General features: G+C 35.5%; 1 protein-coding gene and 1 non-coding gene across 12 annotated transcripts in view; both read left to right on the top strand.

Annotated features, from left to right (window-relative positions):
- The window catches only part of EYA4 (EYA transcriptional coactivator and phosphatase 4), a 294,585-nt gene that overhangs the window by 158,694 nt on the left and 112,025 nt on the right, over positions 1–23,866 (top strand). For all 11 annotated transcript variants that reach the window (XM_036871466.1, XM_036871465.1, XM_036871464.1 and 8 more), the window contains one exon: positions 9,751–9,800. In XM_036871466.1, coding sequence (XP_036727361.1) covers positions 9,751–9,800 — 50 coding nt within the window. The remainder of the gene's footprint in view (positions 1–9,750; positions 9,801–23,866) is intronic.
- LOC118905569 lies at positions 6,534–6,672 on the top strand. The gene has a single exon (XR_005022274.1). It is a non-coding gene; the product is annotated as a U8 small nucleolar RNA (small nucleolar RNA).

Genomic DNA, 23,866 nt, shown 5'->3' with positions numbered 1-23,866 from the left:
CCGAGTATCATGGCAATCTAGTCTCGTTTCCAGGCTTAAGAGGGGACCAACTTTCATATGAACTGTAACATGATATGTTAAGGCATCTTATGGTTCCTTTTGTGGCATTTTAAGACTGTATTACTTTTGATATAGTCCCTGGTGGGTAGTAATGAAAAAACATACTGTTAGAAAGAGTTTGAAATTTTCCTGAATACTTTATACAGTATATATGGAGTTTATGGCAGGTGACAAAAGACTATGGCATAACTAAGGAGAAAATGTACTCCAGAATTTTAAAAGCTCATGTGGCTTGACATTTGATTTAATACATATATACTGTACGTGAATAATTATGCTTTGTTTCCCTGAGTCGTTACTAAGTTGCTTTTTAAATATTTTCAACCTTGCAATGAACTCTCAAATAATTTGAACCCTATTGTGACAGTTGTAGTTGATGAAGAGTTATAGCCTATAGGATTTTTTACCTTTAAAACATAATTCCTCCCCAGAGTGTAATTTTATATAACCTCCCTCCCCCAAACCTGGGTCCTGGAAGGCTCCTGCATTAAAGGCCAGAAATCAAGTAAGATCTTGCCATGACAGTCCAATACTAGAGGGGTAAAATAATTTCCACTTCAGGTTTTCGGTTGTGGGTTTGTTTTTATTAACCCTCTAATCCTACTATTATGAGCGTCTTATGTGTTTTTTTTTTGTTTACAGTTGCAGTTAATAACAGAATATTCAATTGTATCTTTATACTTTGTCCATGAATAGCAGTTAAAGAAGGGTTATGGCAATTTTCCTTTGGACCGAAGTAGATGCAGTAGAGTTCTCGCGCACTTTTATAATAAGTAAGTGGTACCTTGGGCTTTTGGAAACCTATACTTGGTGTTGCAGGGAGAAGCTCGAGTAAGCAACGATAAAAACATCGAAGAGGGATATAATAAGAAAAGGGAGGAGTAAAGAAACTTCCCTAACTCCATGAAAAGAATTTCAGAAATGTGTGAATTATAGAGCCACAAGATTTTTTTTTCTAAGGAAGAATGACACATTATAACAATAGTTCTATTAGATTATTTAGTAATTAGATTTTCACAAAGTCTGTCTCCAAAACTTTAATTTTTTGACAACCATTTGGCAAAATGGTATTTTATTTTTTTGAAAAACCTCTCAAATTTGTATGAGCATATTAAAACAGAGATATCTTTTTTTTTAAACATCTTTATTGAAGTATAATTGCTTTACAATGGTGTGTTAGTTTCTGCTTTATAACAAAGTGAATCAGTTATACATATACATGTGTTCCCATACAGAGATATCTTATTTAAAACTCTGTGTGACGACCTTTGTGTTCCAAAGATACTTTTTTCATGCACTGAGTTTTTAGAAGTCAAGAACTGAATTGTAACATACCTAAAAAATGTAAAATAAGTCTCGTTGAGAAATGTGGAGACCTTTTCATAGAAGCCAGTTTAGATAGTGTAAATTTGTATGGAAGAATAGCAGAATAGCAATTCTATGCTGATCTTCTCAACATAAATTATATTTACTTGGCTGCACAAATAATCATAGTTATCACATTAAAGGGTACCTCCTGTGGTAAATTCTAAAGTGGTATTAACTTGCAAATATTATATTTAGAAAGTGAACATATATTTTCTTTCACTACTCTAAGTAAATAAACATTAGAATAACTTTCGGCAAAAGCCTCTATTGCAAAAAATACATGTTTACTTGAGTATGCCAAGTGTTATTATTTTGACTCAGTTTTAAAATTAATTCATATACCTACTTTTATATTTTCTTAGTTATATTACTGTGTGCTTTCTGAAGTAAAATAGAAGGGGACATCATTTAATTCATATTTATTTAATGCTGTTAATTAGAGAACAGGATGTTCAGGGGGAAGCACATCAAACTCTGAGCTTGGTTCAACTAATTGAAAAATTAAATGTGTTAAAAAGGTCATCTAATGGAGATGTAGGAATTGAGAGGATAATTTACATTTCTAGAATAAAGCTTGAATAATTATAAGGAAAACTTTTAAATTCCGTTAACATAATTTAAAATTCAAATATGACCAAATTCTAAGTATTAGAAAATATGAAAAAAAATGGCACATAACAATCTATACCTCTGTCTCTTTTTTATTACTAAATTAGAACCTAATGGTAACTAAAGTTAGGTACCATTCTGCTTTATCAGCAATTATTTATAATAATTTATCTAACCCAGTCATAAAATACATTTTATAAAGTGTGTACTAATACAAGACTCTAGGCATTGATACACTACAGTATTTGTATAAATATTATTTACCGAGTCATGCACATTTTGTACTATTCACACTTGAAATATAATCAAAGCTGACAATTATTGTTAACATTAATTCTGTATCACTTTCTGTATTCCAAAGAGTATTGCATGCAATAACCTACAATATAATTTGTATTGGAGGAACGAACTTTATTTTTATATCTATATTTTATCCATTGTTTTCCTTAAACAGTAATGCATTCAAATCTATTTTTTATTAGACTCTCTACAGAGTTCAGTGAAGAAATAAAAATTGTCTTACATACCACCCACAAAAATATGTATAAGTTATTCATTACATCAGCAAATTTTCATTTATAAAGTTTTTATCTTGGATTTATAGTTTCAGAATTGATCTTTTATTAAAACTGTATAGTACGTTCTAAGGCCTAATCGTTAAAGTTCACTTCAAAACAAAATAAAGTTACGAAAGAGGTCTTTTTAAAATGTCTTCTTCCATTATTCCATCCTTTACGTTTTTTATTTATTTATTTTGGCTGATTTGGGTCTTCGTTGCTGCATGTGGGCTTTTCTCTCGTTGCAGCGAGCAGGTGCTACTCTTTGTTGCAGTGCGCAGGCTTCTCATTGCGGTGGCTTCTCTTGTTGCAGAGCACGGGCTCTAGGCACGCGGGTTTCAGTAGTTGTGGCACGTGGGCTCAGTAGTTGTGGCTCACAGGCTCTAGAGCACAGGCTCAGTAGTTGTGGTGAACGGGCTTAGTTGCTCTGCAGCATGTGGGATCTTCCCGGACCAGGGCTTGAACCCATGTCCCCTGCATTGGCAGGCGGACTCTTAGCCACTGCGCCACCAGGGAAGTCCTACATTTTTTTATTATCGTTAATGTTTCAGGATTTATAAACAGCAAGATTAAGTACAAAATAATTGGGATAATTGGTTCCAGCTTTTTTAGAAGATGGTGGATGGGATAAAAGAAACTGGTTTTTCTTTGCAATTTTTTTTACAAGTTAATTCTGTTTTCCCTCAAAAGACTGTAAGCCTCTCAAAGTACCTAGTGTTATAAAATGTGAAAAATTTTAAGTTGATTTTTATACTTGAATATAATTGTCATAATGCAAAACATTCTAGAGATTATATTTTATACATATATTTTCCAGACATCGGAAATATTCATTATTCTCAATACCAGATCCCACATTCTTTATAATTGTTTAAATAGTACAATTTATATTACTCATGCACATAACAGCCTAAAAAATTTGAAGAGTGAATGGTTTTGTGAAATAAGAACATCAGATTTTTATAAGTGGCTAGCTAATGTAATATTGTTGACCAGTCTTTTCTAACCCCTTATTCTGCTTCATTTTCTCTTGGCAATCGTTGCTGCTGACTTTATATTCATTGCTTATCTGCTTACATTTTTATTTTATAGCTCCTCCACTAGAATGCACGATCCATGCAGGCAGGTTTTTGTTCGTCTAAGTCAGCGCTGTTAACAGAAATACAGTCCAAGCCACTTGTGATCTTAGCTTTGTTAGACAAGTAAAAAGAAGTGATTATAACCCAGTACACCTAAATATCATTTTATTTATGAGTATAAAAAATATTGAGATATTTTCCCTTTTTTGCATACTAAGTCTTTGAAATCCCATGTGCCTTTTACATTTCCAGCACATCTCAGTTTAGACTTAACCACATTTCAAGTTCTAAATAGCCACAGTGTGGCTAGTGGCTACTTTGCTGGACTGTTCAGGTCTAGTTCATCGCCGTGCCTAGAAGGGTGCTTCGTATACCCCAAGGCATTCAGTAAAGCCTTGTTGAACGAGTGGATCCTGATACCTCAGGCATATGACAACAGCAAAGACAACAAAATGGACGTTGTTTTATGCATTAGACCATCTTTGCACTTGTTAGGGTGTTGGTGGTGATGGCGGGCACTAGAGGTATTTGGATAATTTCTTCAAAACTCCATTTCACTTTGCTGATGGACTTTACATGTTACTAGTGCTTGGTTAAAAAAAAAGGTTACTTCAGTAGTCTAATTTAAAAGATTTATTTGATGGTTAATATATTGCAAGAAGTAACTAGTAGCATCAAAAATTGTTCCACAGAATGTTAGTTTCAACTCTTAATTTTAAAACAACCTGATAAAAGCAACTGGCAAATCTAGCATCGGAGAGAAAGGCTTGCTGTGGAGCATTCAGTTCTAATTCTGTCCCTGTTAGTGCTAGCTGTGCGACATTGCCAGGTTGTTTAAGGCTCTCTGAGCCTTGGTTTTCTCATTTGTAGAAGGAGGATTTCATCCATCACTCCCGTCTTCATAGATTAAGTGATATTACATATATATAGTCCAGTACAATGAGTGGAAAAGAATACTTAATAAATGGCAGCAATTATCATTATTATATATATTAAAAATTGAACTTTTAAATATTAAGGTGTTTTGATCTTCATTTTAAAAAGATTAGTTTATATGTTTATGAATTTTAGATTTTTAACATTTACTCATTAAAATGCCCTCAGAGATCAGGATTTAAAATTTACTACATAATTGCTTGCAGATTAATCTTTCTAGTTCTCAGCATCATCGTCTGTGAATTGGGATAAAAAGTAGTATCTACCTAAGCACGTGCCTGGCATATGATAAACACTCCAATATTTTAGCTGTTGTTCATTCATTCAAAAATTTCAGTGTTTGATGTTTGTATCTTCATTACATACTAATAGTTATTTTCTTGAAATAAACTCTTAATTCTTTTTCATCTTGCTCTGATTTTTGCATGTACTTTTATAACATTAAGTAGGATTAAAATTCACATTTTTGCCACCAATTAAATGCATTTAACATTACTTGTCTTTTTTCTCTTGGCATATTTTTGGCTCATTTCCTTGTGTGTCTTATGAAAACTAAGATTTGGATTTAAATTATGGGCATGAAATTCTGCCTCGTTTCTTGGCCTGCTTGTTTGAGCTTTATTCAAAACAAATTCAAAACTAAATTAGCGGTCATTAAAGACAAAATTCTACGTATTTTGTAAGAATAGTCTTCCTTTAATAGTGTGTATATTTCAGCAGTCACTGTTTAATGAAGTATTGATCTCTCAAATGGGACAGTGTGTTTAAATTTAGGTAAAACTGTCCATTTGGCTTCTAATTCTGTGATCAAGACACTGTGAACATACAAGTTTCTTTATTTAAAATTTTTATTTTTTATTTTTTATTGTAGTAGAGTTGATTTACAATGGTGTGCCAATCTCTACTGTACAGCAAAGTGACTCAGTTATACACATATACATTTTTTTATATTCTCATCCAGTATGGTTTATCACAGGATATTGAATATAGTTCCCTGTGCTATACAGTAGGACCTTGTTGGTTGTCCATTCTAAATGTAATAGTTTGCATCTACTAACCCCAAACTCCCAGTCCATCCCATTCCCTCCCCTCACCCCCTTGGCAACCACACGTCTGTTCTCTATGTCTATGAGTTTGTTTCTGTTTTGTAGATAGGTTCATTTGTGCCATATTTTAGTGATATAAGTGATATCATATGGTATTTGTCTTTCTTTCTGACTTACTTCACTAAGTATGATAATCTCTAGTTGCATCTATGTTGCTGCAAATGGCATTATTTCATTCTTTTTTATGGCTGAGTAGTATTCCATTGTGTGTGTGCATGCGTGTTTGTGTGTGTATACACACACCACATCTTCCTTATCCATTCATCTGTCAATGGGATAAGTTGTTTCCATGTTTTGGCTATTGTGAACAGTGCTACTATGAACATAGGGGTGCATGTATCTTTCTGAATTATAGTTTCGTCTGGGTATATTCCCAGGAGTGGGATTGCTGGATCATATGATAATTCTATTTTTAGTTTTCTGCGGAACCTCCATACTGTTTTCCATAGTGGCTGTACCAACTTACATTCCCACCAACCGTGTAAAAGGGTTTTCTTTTCTCCAAACCCTCTCCAGCATTTGTTATTTGTAGACTTTTTTAATGATGGCCATTCTGACTGGTGTGAGGTAGTACCTCATTGTAGCTTTGATTTGCATTTCTCTAATAATTAGTGATGTTGAGCATCTTTTCATGTGCCTACTGGCCATCTGTATGTCTTCTTTGGAGAAATGTCTATTAAGGTCTTCTGCCCATTTTTCGATTGGGCTGTTTGTTTTTTTGTTGTTGAGTTGTATGAGCTGTTTGTATATTTTGGAGATTAAGCCCTTGTCTCTCACATCATTTGCAAATATTTTCTTCCATTCTGTAGGTTGTGTTTTCATCAGGTAGGATAATTTTTACCTGTTCTTCTTTTTGGAAGGCAGAATAGAACATGATGATTGGAGCTTGCATGACTCGTGATTAACATCTCTGCATAATCAGGACTTGCAAAACTAGTTTCTTAATGACCATCTAAATTTTCTCCATCAATTCAGAGGAAAGATAGGGTTTTGAAGTATTTTAAAGAAGTCATAAGTTAACTTTTTTTTTTGATCTTTGGTATTACCAAAGTTTTTTCAAGGACAGATTAAAAGGTCAGATCATATTCTACTTTATACTTTGTTTCAATCAATAACAATATTCTGTCAATTCTGTCTTAGAAGTATCTATCAGAAACATCCTCTCAACTCTCCCCATGGCTCCTGTCTTAATTCAGGTCTTCACCATCTCTCACCGATGGATTGAATGATTCACTTAGTGAACTAGTATTTGGGAACTCTCTTAATCCATTTGGGCTGCTATAACAAAATACTACAGGTAGTTTATAAACAACCGAAATTTATTTCTTGCCATTCTGGAGGCTGGGAAGTGCAAGGTGGAGGCTCCAGCATGGTTGTATGTGGTGAGAGCCCACCTCCTGGTTCAGAGCCAGTGACTTTTTCTGTGTCCTCACATGGTAGAAGGGCTAGGGAGCTCTGTGGGGTCTCATTCGTAAGAGCATTAATCCCATTTGTAGAGCCTTCATTTTCATGATCTAAGCACCTCCCAAAGGCCCCACTTCCTAATTCTGGGGGTTGAGGATTGTACATATGAATTCTGAAGGGGTACAAACATTCAGACCATAGCAAGGAGCATCTATTCAAGGCTAGGGATTAGTGATATACAAGATCAATGCCATGTCTTCTTTCATGGAATGTATACTTTCTCTCTTGCTGCATTAGGCTCTTATCTGTCTCTCAGTCCTCACCCTGTCCCCTTCCACACTACCTCCTGCAGCATCTCTACCCAGTCTGTTTCTTAAAATCCTTCATTGGTCTTCATTGTCCAAAGATTAAATCCCAAATTCTTTACCATTTATAAGGTCTTCATAATATGGTTCCTCTGACAAACCCCATGATGTTGAAGTACCTACTTTTTTCTAGATTTCATCTTTGAAGCCTATGTCCTTTAAGACTTAGCTCAGAAGTCACTTGCCTCTGAACGAGTAGATTGTCCTCTGGACATAGACCTCACTGTATGGACCTCTCCTATAGTAGTCATGGTATCCTAAATATTATTCTTCCCTCATTCAACCATGAACAAATTAATAAAACCCCTAAAAAGAATTACCCTGAAGAATGCAAAGTTCTAACAATACCTAAAAGAATATCTATATCTACTTCAATCTTTCATCATATTCTTATTAAGCATAAGCTATGAATCTGGGACTGTGCAAACTAGATAGTAAGTAATCAATAGTTGTGTTCTCTGGCATTACAATTACTACTTTGAGAATAAATTAAAATAATAAGAACTTTCTGGTTAGTTATTTGGAGAAAGATGTTTTGTAAAGCCATTGGTATTAAAGATTTTTTAAAATCTTTGTTTTCTAAACCATAGAAAGCTTTTCTCATTCTGACTCTTGCTCGGAAGTATCTGTCTAGTTTGCTTGTGTGATCTGGAGCTTCTTTAGTCAGTCCCAAAGTCAAGCTATCATAGTCTTTCAGAGAGTGACATTCACTTTGAGGTGATTTCTACATATTCATTGGGCAGTTCATATAGTTTCTGGTGATGAATCATAGGAAAGAACCAGTGGGAAAGAAGGGTTTTATTATCATGTCCTTCCCTTTTAATTCTTATTTTTCTTGGGATTTTTAATAGACTTTTGTGGGTTTCATAGTGAATTTTATGCTTACATTTTAAGAAAAGTTTTCCTTTTCCCTTTTCTTTTTTTTTAACTAATTACTCAAAAATATTTCTTCACCCTTCCATCTTTTGGTGCTAAGTTTCATATTAAGAGCATAGAAGATGTTACATAATAGGACAGAGATAATAATTTCTTTGCTAATCAGTTTTATTTTCATACTGTATGAATGTATGCACAGGATGCAAAAAAGAGTATAGTTAATCAAGCAAATACTTGATTTCCCCGATTGTAAAATGTCTAGGCTTAGAACTGAAAGCAAAAACATGGATTTTTGAAAGTGTAAGGATCTTTTTTTTTTGTATTTGTATTTTTAAGTCAGAAGAGGAAAGAGTTACCTTGTGAGCTGGAAAGACAATGCTGTATCTTTAACATTTAAAACTTACTCTTAAGTAATGCCGTTTGTATCACAGTTTACACTTATGTAGTATACTCACGGTGTATATTCAGTAGACTTATTCTCACTTCCAAGCTACATATTAGAAGTTAAAGTGCCTTGGATTCTGTAGGTCGCATAAATAGACCATGGCAATGTAAACACCCAGAGCGTATGACAATGGACTTGTTAATGTATACTGTTTACGCTCCATATTAACTAAGGAATTTTTGAAACGGAATTTACTTTGCATATAATGTACCATTAAGACCATAATAATCAGACATAGTTATCTGTGCTTGAAGTTAAATTGTGAAAGGCAATGGATGTGTGCTTTACCTTATTTTAGAGGATGTATCACACTTTTTTGTCCAGAAATGGAGAGCGTGTCCTAAAAGTAAAAGTTATTTTCATTCTTTTCTGGGTTAAAAACCACAAAGTTGAAATACAGTCTGCAAAGTATGCTCTAAATATATATGAGAAGTCTGTGAGCAATGCCGAAACTTAATTGATATGCTGAGAAATATATAAAACATACAGCCACTGGATTGAGAAAATGAAAATTAATATATGAATGTTTTAGCTAGCACTGTGCTTTGCCCCCAGAACCTGGTGTTTATTATTGTGCGCTTTAGTAGGAGACAGAAGCAGTATCAACTGGAAAAACATTTCTTAGTGAATTGAGAGCAGTATGACTTTCCAGTTCCTAAGTGGGAAACCTGGTTCTTTGGTTTCTTTGTTCCCAGTTAAGCTAGTCCCAAGCTATTTTAGCTGAACACTTTACATACTAATGGAGTCTAGGGAAGTGCCTTTGGCAGCTGTTCATAGGATAATAATGAAATACACTATTTAATACAGCATGCTACCGCTGTAAAATGTGGGGAGTATTTTATAGAGATCTTGGTGAGCAGAGCTGTAGCCACTTTAACAAGTGTGTGAACCTGAATGAGGAAGTTGTATTTTCATATGAGACTAACTAGTACTCTTTTCTTACAGGTAAAGAAAACGTGCACAGAATCAGATGTTCCAGAACCCCAGAATTCCAGGTACAGTAAAATAGAGGCCAAGACTTCACTAAGAAAAATTGCAATTTTGGAGACTAATAAGACATTAGACTCCAGATACAACTGTGTTTTAAAACATTGAGTTGAAGAACTTATCTGTATGGAAATTACACATTAGACTGGCTAGGATGCCATTAATCATAATATTAATAAAAAGGACACTGATTGAAGTCAACTTTAAAGAACAATAGTGGGAACATCTCTAGGAACACTTGAAAATATATTCCCTTAACATTCATTATTTTAAGTTCACCCTCATTTTTCTTTCTAATCTCTTCTTATAACGTATTCACATTTGAAATTTTGCCAGAAACTGAATGCCTCTTAAATCTGTGTTTACCAAAAATCTACCTTTTTTTTTTAATCAAACATTGCTAGATTTTGAGAATGCCGTCAAAGAGAAAAGATAAAAATTAACTTGGCATTCTCTTTATGGTTATATAGAGCTTGAAGAAATGATGAATTAAAGTGGTCAGGCCACTACATACAGAATTTAGCCCCATTTAGTTGTTTATGGTTGGACCAGATGCCTAACAGACATTTTTAGGTCTATATGTTTTCACTGTTTTTATTTCAAAATTTTAAATGGGTAAGTAAAAGTATTTTAAATATCATAACAATAGTAAACGCATATCCTTCATATGATATAAATGATATAACTTAACTTCTTGCATTAAGAAATTTGTGTTTAACGGTGAGATGGGTGTTAGTTTATTTTGTCCTACTTGCTGCAGCTTATGATGTATGTAGTGAGTCTCTTGGTATAGTAAAACAATACAGAGCTAGGTAAAATGTTAATGACCACCATATTTTCCTTTTGGAAAGCAAGTATATGTTATATACAGTCCATTCACAGTTTGAGTAAATCTTCCTTTGTTTTAGGTAATATGATATTCTTATAATTAATTCCTATATATATTATAGTGAAATGATTGTGTGTGGTCTTTTCTTTTGCATCATCAAAAGTATATAATATGATATAGGATTTTTGACGTATGATCTTTGTCTTTTACGATTAGATATCAAAATAGAACCAAATAGTTTTAGCTTATTGGAGCTTTAGGAAATGGATGAACCATTAAATTTTTCCTACAAAGCAAAGGAATTCCAGGATGCGTGGAGAGGGGAGACTCAAGCTCTATTCCTTGTGGACATTTCCTTCCTGACCATTTTGCTGACCTCTATGAGAAACCCACCTATGACTTATAGTTTAACTAATTAGATAATCTTTGCAAGTAGCTGGTCTTGAGGGTTAGTAGGGAAAACAGAACATATAATTATATTTTTTATTAATATTGTATATCAAAATGTTTTACTCTTTAGGCTGCTCAGGATTTTTGGACAGATAGTGTTGTGCTTGAACAAATTTTAAACAAGCAGAAAGCCACCAAAGTGATTCAGTGTTTTCAATTTATATCAATAAGTTAGAAAAGAAAGAGAGAATTCAGATCTCAATGTATCTAAACCTGGAATTAGATCATTCTCATTTATCTAGCAAATCCCAGCCCATATGGCCTTAAAAGTGCAATTTTATTTTTAAGGTAAATAACAGTTGTTTTTAAAAGATTGTTTTAAATATATTTTGTTATATATTATTATTATATAATAGAAACTAATTGGAAAGTGTCTTGACTTCTTGGAAACTACTAGTTGGTTGCCATGGATTAGCTGCTTCTAAAAGTTTCCTAATCTGCAATATATGGGTAAAATTAGGCAAATCAATTTCTAAGGATTCTAAAGCTTTGTGATATAAAAAACAAACACATAAAGCAACTTTGTTTATAAAAACCGGAGATGGAAAGGCCTTCAAGAAAACTTAGAATCATTTATTGATTCAGTGTTGCCCAGACATTTTGATAGTGTCTGGTCCCTTCTCCTAACTTCTGGGGCAAATGACAACCTCCACAGCCTCATAGTGTCAGTAACAAAAAGAGGTGGCTATTCTTGGATTCTCTATTTATTCACAGATATTAGATCTGGGAGTGGCAAAATGGCATTAAGTCAGTGCAGTGATGGAACACCAAGAAGAGAATAAAGATACGCTAAAGAACATCTTGCACAAAAAGGATACAATAACTTACTGAATAGTCAACGAATCAAGGGATGCCAAAATTAATAATTATTATATGCATGTACTGAGGTTCAGTTTTTATAAACAACCAGAAAAAACATGAAGATGCCTTTATTATAGATACTGGGCAGCATTACTTTAGCATATACATGTATGGGTACATTCTTTTTTGCTCATTAAGAACCACAAACATTCATGTATTCTCTCTCTCTCCCCCATGCCTCCCTCCTTCCCTCCCCTCTGTGTGTGTGTATATGTATGTGGGGGGGTGCTGGGGAGAGAGAGAAAGAGAAAGAGAGTTAAGGCCTGGGGCTAGGTAATTCTATTCTAAACAAATCTATAGTAAAGAACTGAGCTCAAAATGAAATACGGTATCAGCATAAAATGCATGGGAGCTGGAGACCCACTGCCTTATAAAATGCTCCCTCACTTGGAAACTAAAGCTAATATCATTCATTTATTTAGCTAGCTTTATAGTATGTTGGTTTTGGATTTGAAAAGATTAGAATAAATGCAGATGGAAAGTGTTTTTACAGTAGGGAAGTAATTAAATTGGGCGTGGAAACTTTGCCAGGGAAATTTTTGGAGTGACATGTGTATCAGCGAATTCTTTGTCTTGCTTGGCCTTAATTCCTCTTTTGGAAAGAGATGCTTGGCCCGCAGATGTGACTGATAGATTAGAAAAAAGAGAATTTACAAACCCATAGAATATAAGGAAGGTAAAATATCTTCTTAGAAATAATATTATGTGTATATACTGAAAGTCAGACGTTAGGGACAGTATTCTCTCAATTTCTTAAGACTGTATTGAACTTGATGTCATATGGAAAGGGATAGAATGTGCTTCATGGAAAAACTGACATTCCTTAAATGTACTTTTTTTTTTTTTTAACTTTCCTCTGTGTCGTAACCATGTTGAGAATGTAGTGTTGTTGGCCTTTGTTCCTAAAACCCATGTTAACCTTCAAATGGGTACATGAGAAAACTAAAATTTATATTTCTCATGCTTTACCTTTCCCTAAACTTAAGTCTATTACTAGACAGACGATCTTAAAACGAAATCTGAGTTATCATTTTTATGTTGATTTTTTTCTATATTCATGGTGACTTTATTTGTGTAGATTTGTGTCTAACATGAGCCATCCCTGAAAATACATGGTTTTTGTTTAATTTAAAATAATAGATATCTCCTGGAGTGAAGTTAGAAGTTTCTATGAGTCTCACTTTTTTTCTTTAACTCTTCTACTTTTCATTTATAATATGAGGTGAGGAAATAATTTATCTCATTCTTTAATTGCATTCTTGGCAAATATCTTAGAGTGCCTATATGTTAAAATAGTCCCCATAATACCCGAATGATTTCTCTGGTAAACTTCTGTTTCTCTTTATTTTTTCCTTTTTGGGCCACTAACTAGTAGAGCATTTTCACCAAGAAGAGATCAAGAACTTAGAAAGGAGATAAAACTCAAATCAGACAGTTTTGTTATATACTTGTTTTGTTAATTAAGGAGTAAATGGAAATAAAAATTTTGGTGAAATTGAGCTCTGAAGTGGCTTCTGGGAATTATACCAGTTCTTTTCCTATTATTGCTCTGTCTCACTGTGGCTACAGTATTGCCAGCAGATTACAGTAAAGAGATCTAAAGGAGAATATGAAAATATATATATAGGAAGTACTTATGGTACATATGAGCTAAGATGAAGATGATAGTTTTTGCACATGGAGAATAAAAAAGATTCTGTGGGTAATGGTGAGGGTACCCTAGTCTATACTAACTACAATTATCAAGAGAAAGGCAGAACAAATCTCCAGCTTTTAAGGAAGCATTGGAATTAATCTCAGCTTAATATCATAATATTTAAGTGAGCCTTAGGAAGTTTATCTATTCAATGTTTATGTGTAAAAGCTTAAAAAATGCAACTAATTCATCTTATGTAAATAGTTATGATATGACAGTGTTATATTTAAAGTATTAAGTTATACATGATTATTTTCTAGCAAAATAATTATTGCAATAATTCCAGAAGCCTGAAATGTTTATCTGTATATAATTGCCTGTCAAAAAATTAAATGCTATATTGTTTTTCATAGCAGTGAAAGCTGAGGGCCCCTTGGTGAAAACACACATTTTATTTCACTGTGTCATATCAGAGGTCGACTTAGCCCAAAATTCTGTCTCCAAGAAGCATCAAAAATTATTAATACCAGGTTGCATTTCCTCCAACCTGAAAATTTCAAGATGTAGTTCCAATAAACTTCGATTCTTTCAGTAACACAATCTAACTGTATAGTCCATGGAATTATTTAACCATTTCTTTGACTTAGTAATACATTATTGACTATCTTCAGATCCCGAGATTTTATTCTTGATCAATTTTTGCTTTCCTTCCATTTCATTTTTTTTTTTTTTTCCACATATAATCTCTGTTCACAACTCTTGATGTAGCCCACCATGTCTAGAATGCTCTGGCCACTTCCTATTACTCTAGCCTCAGTGCCAATCAGCCTTCCCCTGTAAGAAGATGTGCATTTACAGATGCCGTGCTCCTCCCTCCACAGAGGCTGGACTGCTTCTTCCCCTCTTGCACTACCCTCCCCCTCCCAGCTTTGCTCACCTGCTGAATTTCAACTCATCCTTCAGATCTCTGCTTGGTACTTCTTCCTCAGAGCAGCCTTTGCTGCTTCTGGTCCCACCGTCATCAGGGCCTCATGGCCTTCTCCTTCACAGTTGCCTCGTTTGATTAATGCCTGCTTCACACACTACACTATAAGCTCCACAAAGTGAGGGATCATCTCTGCTTTCTTTTGCTCCCCATTGTAACATTAGGATATAGCACAGGGCCTGGCACAAAGCAGGTCCTCAATACATACCCGTTAAGTGAATGAATAACTTCCAAATACACAAATCCAGCTTGCAGTCTCTCCTGGAACTTCTCTTGTAACCACAAAGTCCTAATGTAACTTTATTAGGGATTTTTCTCGGCCATCTCAAACTCCCTTTGTATAGAATGATTACTTTCCATCCCCCAGGATCTTTTCTTTCCAGTAATAATTCTCTCAGTTGTCCTGCCTCAGAACTACAGAATAATCCTTGACTTATTTCTCTCTTTCCTTTCCCAAATCCCGTTGGTCATCAAATTGTATTTAATTTTCCTCTGTTGTGTTTTGAATCTCTTTATCCTGCCCCTTCCCACTGCCACTATGAAAGTTCAGGCTCTTGTCACCTCACCTCTGAACTGATACAGCAAATCCCCTATGGCTTCCTTGGATATAGACCTTGCCTTTCTAGTCTGCCGGGTTGTGGGACGAGCCTTTCTTAAATGATACACTTTCCATATGGGATTGTTCGTTATTAGACAGACAGTATTTAGTAGACATTTAGAGTATACACAGAAGCAAGAACAAATAACTTTAAAAGTGAAAGTGTGTGCCAGAGGTAAAAATAAGGACATATACTATTCATGCCTAATTGCTGTCCATAAGAGGTCAAGGATTACCTAGGCTACCTGTTATCCACTCTCTTATTGCCCTTATTCTGGTGTGTTAGATGTTCATTGAGTCTCATTTCATTTTCTTCCTTTAGCTCTAGATTGACAGAAGAGTTTTTGAATTTAACATGGTCCCTAGAAAGTAAATTCCAGAAAAAAAAATATACCAGTCACATAGGTACCTTGATTTTCATTCCCTTTTCCTGTCACCATTACCTACATAGACATAAGAGTGAAATACGATATTTGTGTACTGTACAGTTAGTTAGCTGAGAGCATCTGTTTAGGAGAGTACTTCCCTGCTAGTTCTACAGATGAGCTCATTTCACTGAGGAATAGTCAAGAATGATACACCAGAGTGTAGCCTGAATTCTGAACACGGTGGGCCAGAGTGGTTAGGAAGAGTTGCATGGAAGATTTAGGGCTACAGCTGGGTATCAAAGGAGAGGTAAGATTCGAAGAAATGGGAGAAAGAGAATCCACAGTGAGGTTAAGGGGGAAAAAAGGACTAGAAACTGAAATTGAAAGGTATCTTTTATGGATGGTTGGTGAGTAGTCTCATTTGATTCATATGGAGAAATAGTCGATGAGATTGGAAAATAGGTAAATTCGCATAGATTGTGGTTGGCTTGGATTTCCTGTTCATCTCTTACCCACCTGTGTCCTCACTGCTTGGCTGCTTCAGGGTCTTTATCTCTCTTTATGACGGCTGGCTGGCTGCTCAGTCTTATTTTTTCTCCAGGACCCACAATAGGAGGAAAATATCCATGTGACACTGCTCCCGATTTTGTAATTTTTACCTCTTCAGACACCCAGATAAGAGATTCTCTCTCTTTTTCTTTATCTCAGTTCCAAATGTCCATGGAAGGGAATGGTGTCAGAGTGGCTTTCAGGAGCCACTTTAGGAGCATATGAATCAGTGGTAAGAACAAATTCCAAGAAAAGGATGCTGAGCAGATAACCCCTCAGGTGCCGTCTGCTTTCTACCTCTTCCCTACCCAGAGTATACAACCCACCTATTTCCTCCAACACCCCTTCCCCAAGCCCTTCATTTTATATAACCCAGCATATATCACTCGCTCCTTCCCTAATTATATATAACTCACTGGTTATCTGTTTCACTAGTATGGCGATTTGGAGCTCGATTTTAGGTCAGGTGTCTACAAACTATGATCTGCAAAGTAGAGATCTCTTGCGAGAGCATTAAGTGGAGTGACAGCCGGACTTCAAAGTAAGAGGAGCTCCATTCACCTCTTTCTGTAAACCCTTCTACCAATTTTTGACCTTCCTGTCCCCGTCCTCAAACTGACCAGTTTCTATTCAATGAACCCAATCTCCTTTTCTGCTCTCAAAAACCAATCCAAATAGAAATTGTTTTCTCCATTTCCTGTGGTTAATCCAGTTGTTAGATAATTGATGAATGTTCTTCATGCTGCAATTTAAATGATTTACTTTTCTGAAGGTAAATTTGCCAAAATGAGTATCTAGGTTTGGACTTTCTTTCTTTTGAAACCAACTCTCAAACCTACCTAAAGAAATACAATCAGACATCAATCACTTGTAGTCCAAACTTGAAATTTTGGCCACCTCTCTTTCAGGTATTAGGAGGTCACCAGTGAATTTCTGATCAGATAATAATATTATTAAAATTGTATTTGCGATGACAGATCAGCCAGGGCACAGGTGCCATGGAGGCAAGGAAACCAACAGTGAGACTTACTTAAAAGGCCTGAGAGACATTTAGAAAATTGTGGTTATTTTTGGAGAAGATCTTATACACCATTTTTTTCATGGTTTAAACATATTTTCTAAATTTTCTACATCATGTATTTTTTTTTTGTCTTAAGAAGGTGAAATAATGGATTTGGCTTGAAATCGTCATGGTGGCAGTGGAAGGATCTGGATTCTTCTTTCTGACAACCTGCGTTATCCTCCCAAAATAAGAAAACTCCTGATTTCCTCACATGTATTAGTGATGAATTCCAGAGAATGGCTATGTTCCTGGTCAGCCTCTTCTATACTAAATTGAGTTCCTCTGAAGTCTTTATGGTTAATGATCTAAAACAGTCTTTCCGGAGACTGTTAGCTGCTTTGAATTAATTTGGTCAGAGTAACACATCACATAAAGTAGCATTTGTTTAGTGATTTTTATCCAGAGGATCAGAGGAGCTAAGATAAGACTCTACTTTGCATCACAGTAATAATTAAAATTGTTATTCAATGTGAGTAGAAACATTGGGGGTCCCATTTTATGTTGGACTGACTTAACATGAGAACAAACTGGAGGAGCTTAGTTTTCTTTTCAGCAGTTCAATTATAGGAACATTCATTCTTGCCCTTAAAGTTACCATTTATTGGGTATCAGCCATGTGTCAGGCACTGGTCTGAAAGCTTGAGATACTTCAGTGAACAAAATAGGAGCATACGTAATAGTGGAGTATGTTAGAAAGCGATCAATTCTAGGGATAAAAGGAAAGATGAGGAGTATTGGGGAGAGTAGATTGTGATTTTAAATCAGATGATATTTAAGTAAAGGCTTGAAGGAAATGAGAGAGTAAGTCAAGAAGAAGGCTGGGGGAAGTGCATTCACTTCAGGTTGAGCAATGCACAGACCCTTCAGTGGATGCCTGCCTGGTATGTTCAAGCAACAGCGGGGAGAAGAGTGTGGCCAAAATGGAGAGAGCCCAGAGTTGCAAATTTGAAATAGCAACATTCTAAAAAAAGCTACTATTTCTAGTCTTTCCCATATTTTGAAAATATTTACTTGGAATTTAAATAAATCAGTTGCAAATATTTGTTCTTGACTCATTGGTAATAGTCTCTGGCAGGCATCTCATCCATCACTGCTACCAGATGGGACTGATCCACAGCCAGGAACACCTCTCTTTGCCACACCACACACATTCTCCAAGACCAGGGCTCTCTCCTGATCAGAAGGCTTCAAGCGTCTTCATCAGCAGAGCTCAAAAGCCTGAAGCCTGTTTTGTTTGTTTCTTTTTTTTTAAGTAATGCTCCTAAAGTTTCAGCTGTAAATATAGATGAGGGCTTAGTAAAGATTCTAAACATTTGATTCGTAAAGGTGCAGGGATTCTGCCATTATCTCACATTTAATCATCACATCTCAGTTGTCTTAGCAACCTACACAATGTTCTCATTTGCTTTTCAATAAGCCAAGGGATGAATGGATTCTTTGTTCATGAGTTTATGAATTTCTATCACCTGATACTTGATGTCTTTCTGGCATGCTTACTGTGCCAGATAACTGTCTCTATTTTCTTAAAATTCATGTAACCAAAATTAAACTCTGTTTTTCCTAAAAAACTAAATTTCTAATGGGAAACTATCCAACCTCAGATAAACATAAATAAGCTTAGATTATAAAATGTTTTTGTTGTAACTATAATTAATTTTCAAGGCTCAGCAAACTTGGCAAACTCAGTTATCCAGCAGATTTGACACATGCAGGCATATTTGTGAACTAAAGAGAGAGAAAAAAGCCTGATGACAAATCTAGGTGTCATAGAGTCGAGTCCCCCAAAAGCACATGCTTGCTTCTCTCTGATGCTGTCTTGGAGTGTATGTTCTCTTACTTTACGTATATCTCTAATTTTCGAGCTCATACCGTAATAAAGTGGATGTGGCATGCTTACACGGCATAATAGGCAAATGTGGTAGACTGCCTGAGTTCAGATTCCAGCTGTTTGGCCTTGTTGTAAGCTACTTTACTTCTCTGTGCCTCACGTATCCTCACCTGAAAAATGGGATTAATACCATATTCTCCCATGGGGTTATTTTAAAGACTAAATGAAGCAATATAGGGAAAACACTTAGAGACATACCTGCTACATATTAGGTCAATTTAAATGACGACTCTTATTACAAATACGCGTAGTGTTGGTATTGATAAGTGACAGTGTAACAATAAAAAGAGACCGGAAAATAATGAAACATAAATGTAAGAAAGCAAAATGCTTAATCATGTGGGATGTTTTGGCTATTAACGCTAGAAGCCCTGTATGCTTTAGTAACCCCTGAGGGCAGCCCTTCGTACAGTGTACTGATTCTCATTAGTGTTGATCACCTTGATTCTATAAGTAAAAGTTAAATTGTGTTTATCATCATCACACATTTTAGAATTATTTCTATATAAAGTGATTTCCTTTTAAATGTGCTATTGCTTAAAATGGTGTACATCTTAGCGACAGCGAGAATTTGACTAAACCCTAACGAGCATTCTTTGAAGGTTCTTGATAGCTGAGATTTTGGAGAATTATTCCTTTTTTCCACTAATAGGAGCAACTCAAGTGTCTGGATCATTTAGAGATTTTTTTTTCAGTCCAGTTCTGGTACCTAGCACAGTACCTGCCACATAGTAGGAAACGAGTAAACATTTATTATATGAATGAATGAATGAATGAGCAGCCAGTTTTTACTTTTTTGTTTCTTTTTTGGTGAGAAGTTCTTCATGCCTTTACACTATTCTCACCACGATATGCTGCATTATAGATGATAAGGCTTAAATGTCATTTGTAAACAAGGGCAAATCCAAGAGAGGCCTCGGTTTGCTGTAGCAAGGAGAGTGACTCTACATCCCAGCTTGCCCCAAGTACAATCCCAGTTAACTCCGGCTGTCCCAGTGTCCCCTCTGGTTAGAGACACTTGACTTTCAAAAAATCCCAGTTTGCCTGATAAATAGTATGATCACTCTAATTCAGATCATCATGCCCTTACCAAACTTTTTGAGATAGAAAATGTGACAATCAATCTCTCTTTCTCCATCCCTCCCTCCTTCTCTCTTTCTTCCCCTTCCTCTGTGTCTTCTTCTCTTTCCTGTCTTAGGGGTGACTTTTATCATGGGACATGGCACTTTTAGCTTTAAAGTAACACTATGTGAAAATGCTCCTTGAAACAAAAGATCACATAGGAAATGATTGTTCTGTTCTATAGGCTTGACTTAAATAGGAGCTTGTCTGTTGCATTCTGTCATGTGATTAATTTGTAGAAAGTCCATGCTTCTCAAGAATAATACCATCTTTTCAAGAACATACCCAGTCTTATGACATGACGTGATATAATCCTGTATTATTTATCCTCCCCCCGTGTTACCCATTTTTTCATTTTCTACTATTCTTCTGATGGAAGATCCAGAGTCCCAACTAATGGGGATGTTACGTATCATGCTTGGGAAAAAGATGACTAATGTGGTTTGGCAGGATGCCAAGGGAGCAACATACCCTCCTGCAGCAGCTGCTGTGGGAGCATTGTGCCTGGCATCCAGCACGAAACAAAACCGGCTGCTGTAGCTCAGACATGGATTTTTACATAGTCTTAATCATAGTGTTGCAGAGGTGCTCTTGGGGGTAGTTATTGTTCTAAGTTTCTCATTATGTATTGTTGTTTATTTAAAAAAGAGAAGCAATGCTGATAACCATGGTGGAGAGAAAAAATGAGCTGTGTGTGTACATGGCTAGATGACCCACTGTGTGGATGAGCCACCAGTGTTTCTCCAAAGGGGATTTTAAGAGTCGATTCTTTGCTATGCGGGGCTGTCCAGCACATTGCTGGACCGTCGGAACCTGGCTTCTTCCAAATCTCAGTAGCGGCCCCGTCACTGTGAGAACCCCTAACTCCCTGGTGTGTTTTCACACGCTCCCCAGGTACCCAATAGATGGCTGATTGTAATCAGAGGAGGCCACTATGTATCTTAAAAAATTCATATGTGTCTCCTGGAGGTTTTTTTTAAAAGATTTGAGAAATACAAGGTTTAGAAAATGATGCTAGGGAAGCCAGCCTTCCAGAAGCCCAGAATGAGTCACTCAACTTTGTTGGAAAAAGCGCTCTCTTCTCTTCTATAGCCTCTGACAGTTAACCCCAGCTGTGGCTCTCACAGACACTTGACATTGGAACAAGGGCATCCAGTGAGAGTGTAGACAGCAAAACACAGCTCTTCAATAACTTGGCAAAAAAACTCAAGGTCGGTGTCCCAATAACATCATTTGACTGTAGGTGCTACTTAGACAGTCAATAAGCCCCAGAGTCAGAACTCAAGGTCTTTTCCTGACAACGGGAAAGAGCAATGTAAGGTTTCAGAATTATTTTCAAAATTTCTATATGTTCAGTGCCTTTTAATCTTTCTATTCCATTTCCAATCTATTGAATTTCTTCTGACAAATTCTTGGTATTAGGGCATATGAATTTTTATAAAATCGAATTCTACTTTATGGAAATGTTTTTCTTCATGCAAGGGGAATTAGTGATCTTTGAGGAATATTAGGAATAGTTGGCTTATAAGTATTGATAACCTCTCCTTGGTTTCTCATGTATGAGTGCTCTAAAAAGGGATTGGAAAGTCTTTGGAATTAATTTATCTTACTTGCATGTGCAATATACTCCCACGTTCTTTACACTGCATTCTTTTGTACATCCTTTCCCCTATGGTCATGCACTGAGGGTCCTTTTTAATTAAAGCAGTTGAGTGGCTGCTAAATAAAATTGGGAAAAAGAGAAGACAGGCAAAGCGGAGGCTTATCTTCAGGTCAAGAATCAGATGAATAGCAAAGGAATGCTTGTTTTCCATCCCTGCAATTCCCGAGAGTAACCAAACTGGTTTTACAAACCATGTGAATTGATTCTATGTGTCTTGGGAAGGGCAAGGGGGTTGTTTAAACTAGTTTATTTGAAATATTTTGAGTTTTCTACTTTTTAAATAATGTTACCTCTTTTTTATGGGAAGGAATTTTATGCAATAGACTTTCATTAAATTGAATTTTCACCTCCAAAGTGAAGCTGCATATCTGTTGGTTGAACTCTCACTAACTGAATGACTATCAGGGCGGGTTTCCATTTCTTCTTGTTTAGGGAGTCAGATTTATCCAACTGCTATTTTTTTTCTTCATATTTTCATGTTATTTTACCCAGCGGGCTTTTCTGTTGATATTGTCAGTAGTAAGAGTTAAACTTCTGAGTCTGACATGTGTTTCTTATTTCAAAGTTCTCTCCTAAAATTGCTCTTTTTGCATGCATGCTATAGGTTTATTTGAAAACTTTGGTTTTAGCACAGTCCAAAATTTCGATGAAACTGTGGACATTTTCTTGGGTAAATTGTCCATACTGTAGAATGGGAGGGCGGTTTCCTAAAGAAAGTCCTGGAATGACTTCTCTGAAAAGAGGCCAATTTGCAGATTAAAACTGTATTTAGTAAAATCTTGCCCCCCAACTGTTAACTTGTAAAATGTGTATATAAACAAGAAACCTGCACAGGGTTATTATAGCTGATACATTTGGTACGTGATGCGGGGTGATTGATTTGTTTACAGATTAATCATAAAGCATGTGGATGAAAGTTAATTAAATAAGAATAAGGTATAGCATCACTACATGGTTATTTATCTTCTGGCTAAATGTGTGCCTTCCAAGGTCTGCAGTCTTTCAGGCTTCTGTTTAGAGCAGTGCCAGCTCAGGTCATGCTAAATCCAGGTCAGAATCTGAAAGGAATCAGCTTGCTTTGCTAGTGGATTTTCTGGGCATAATTTATACATGCTCAATTTTTTTTTTCAGTGTCAGACCAAGCGTATTTATGTTATAATTTATTCTTCATTTAATTTGGAGCAAATATAAATTATTCCTAATGAAGCATTAGGGACAGAAGGAAATTACTTTTGTTAAACAAGTACTTTGGTATATTTTCCCCCTCTTTCAAGTAGAGGATTCCTGTGAAAAACCGGTATTCAGTATTACTCATTATCTGGTTGGTTCACTAGATCAAGATGTCCGTGTGTAGTGTAGAAAGATGGCAAAAGTTAGGGAGTTAAAAACAGGTTGATACAAGCTGTTGAGAAAAAAAAAATCAAATGAGACCACTTATGTTTTAAATCAAGAATATGTTTTCAGTGAAAATATTTTCTAATGATTCACAGAAGAATGTTGTCAACTTTGACTACATCTGCTGAAAATCAAAATATAAGTAGTTACATAGCATTGAATTCTGGCAGGAGTTTATACTGTGACATGAAGCAAAGTTCCCATTAAATGACAATACTTTTTATTTTTCTGGCTTTCAAAGTAGTTTTCTGACTTTTAAAAATGTTCACAGCCTTGTTTTTCTCCTCCATATTATATGGATAAATTGGCAACATGCCCGTTTGATTTCCAGAGTAGATTTCTTAAAATAATTTTGATGGGAAGATAATTGTTTAATGACAGTGTATAAAGTTCTGCCACAGTTTAAACAAAATTAAATGAGAGAAAATACAAAGAGGGGGTTTTGTATAATTACTGGAAAAACATAGATGGAAGGAACAATTAGGCGGTTAGATCTGAAAAAATGGCAACATGGGTTTCCAAATTTTGTAATATCCATAAGGATTCCTTGCCTCATTCTCTGACATTGCTTAGTTTTTTACGTTTCTGAATCTGCACATCAGAATAGCAGTGCATTTATCTACTTATTTCTAGGGTTTTTGTGCTTTTATATTCTCTATTTAAAAGT

This window comes from Balaenoptera musculus, chromosome 12, assembly GCF_009873245.2.
Source record: "Balaenoptera musculus isolate JJ_BM4_2016_0621 chromosome 12, mBalMus1.pri.v3, whole genome shotgun sequence".
In the NCBI taxonomy this organism is placed as follows: Eukaryota; Metazoa; Chordata; class Mammalia; order Artiodactyla; family Balaenopteridae; genus Balaenoptera; species Balaenoptera musculus.
This window is presented reverse-complemented; position numbering and strand designations above follow the sequence as displayed.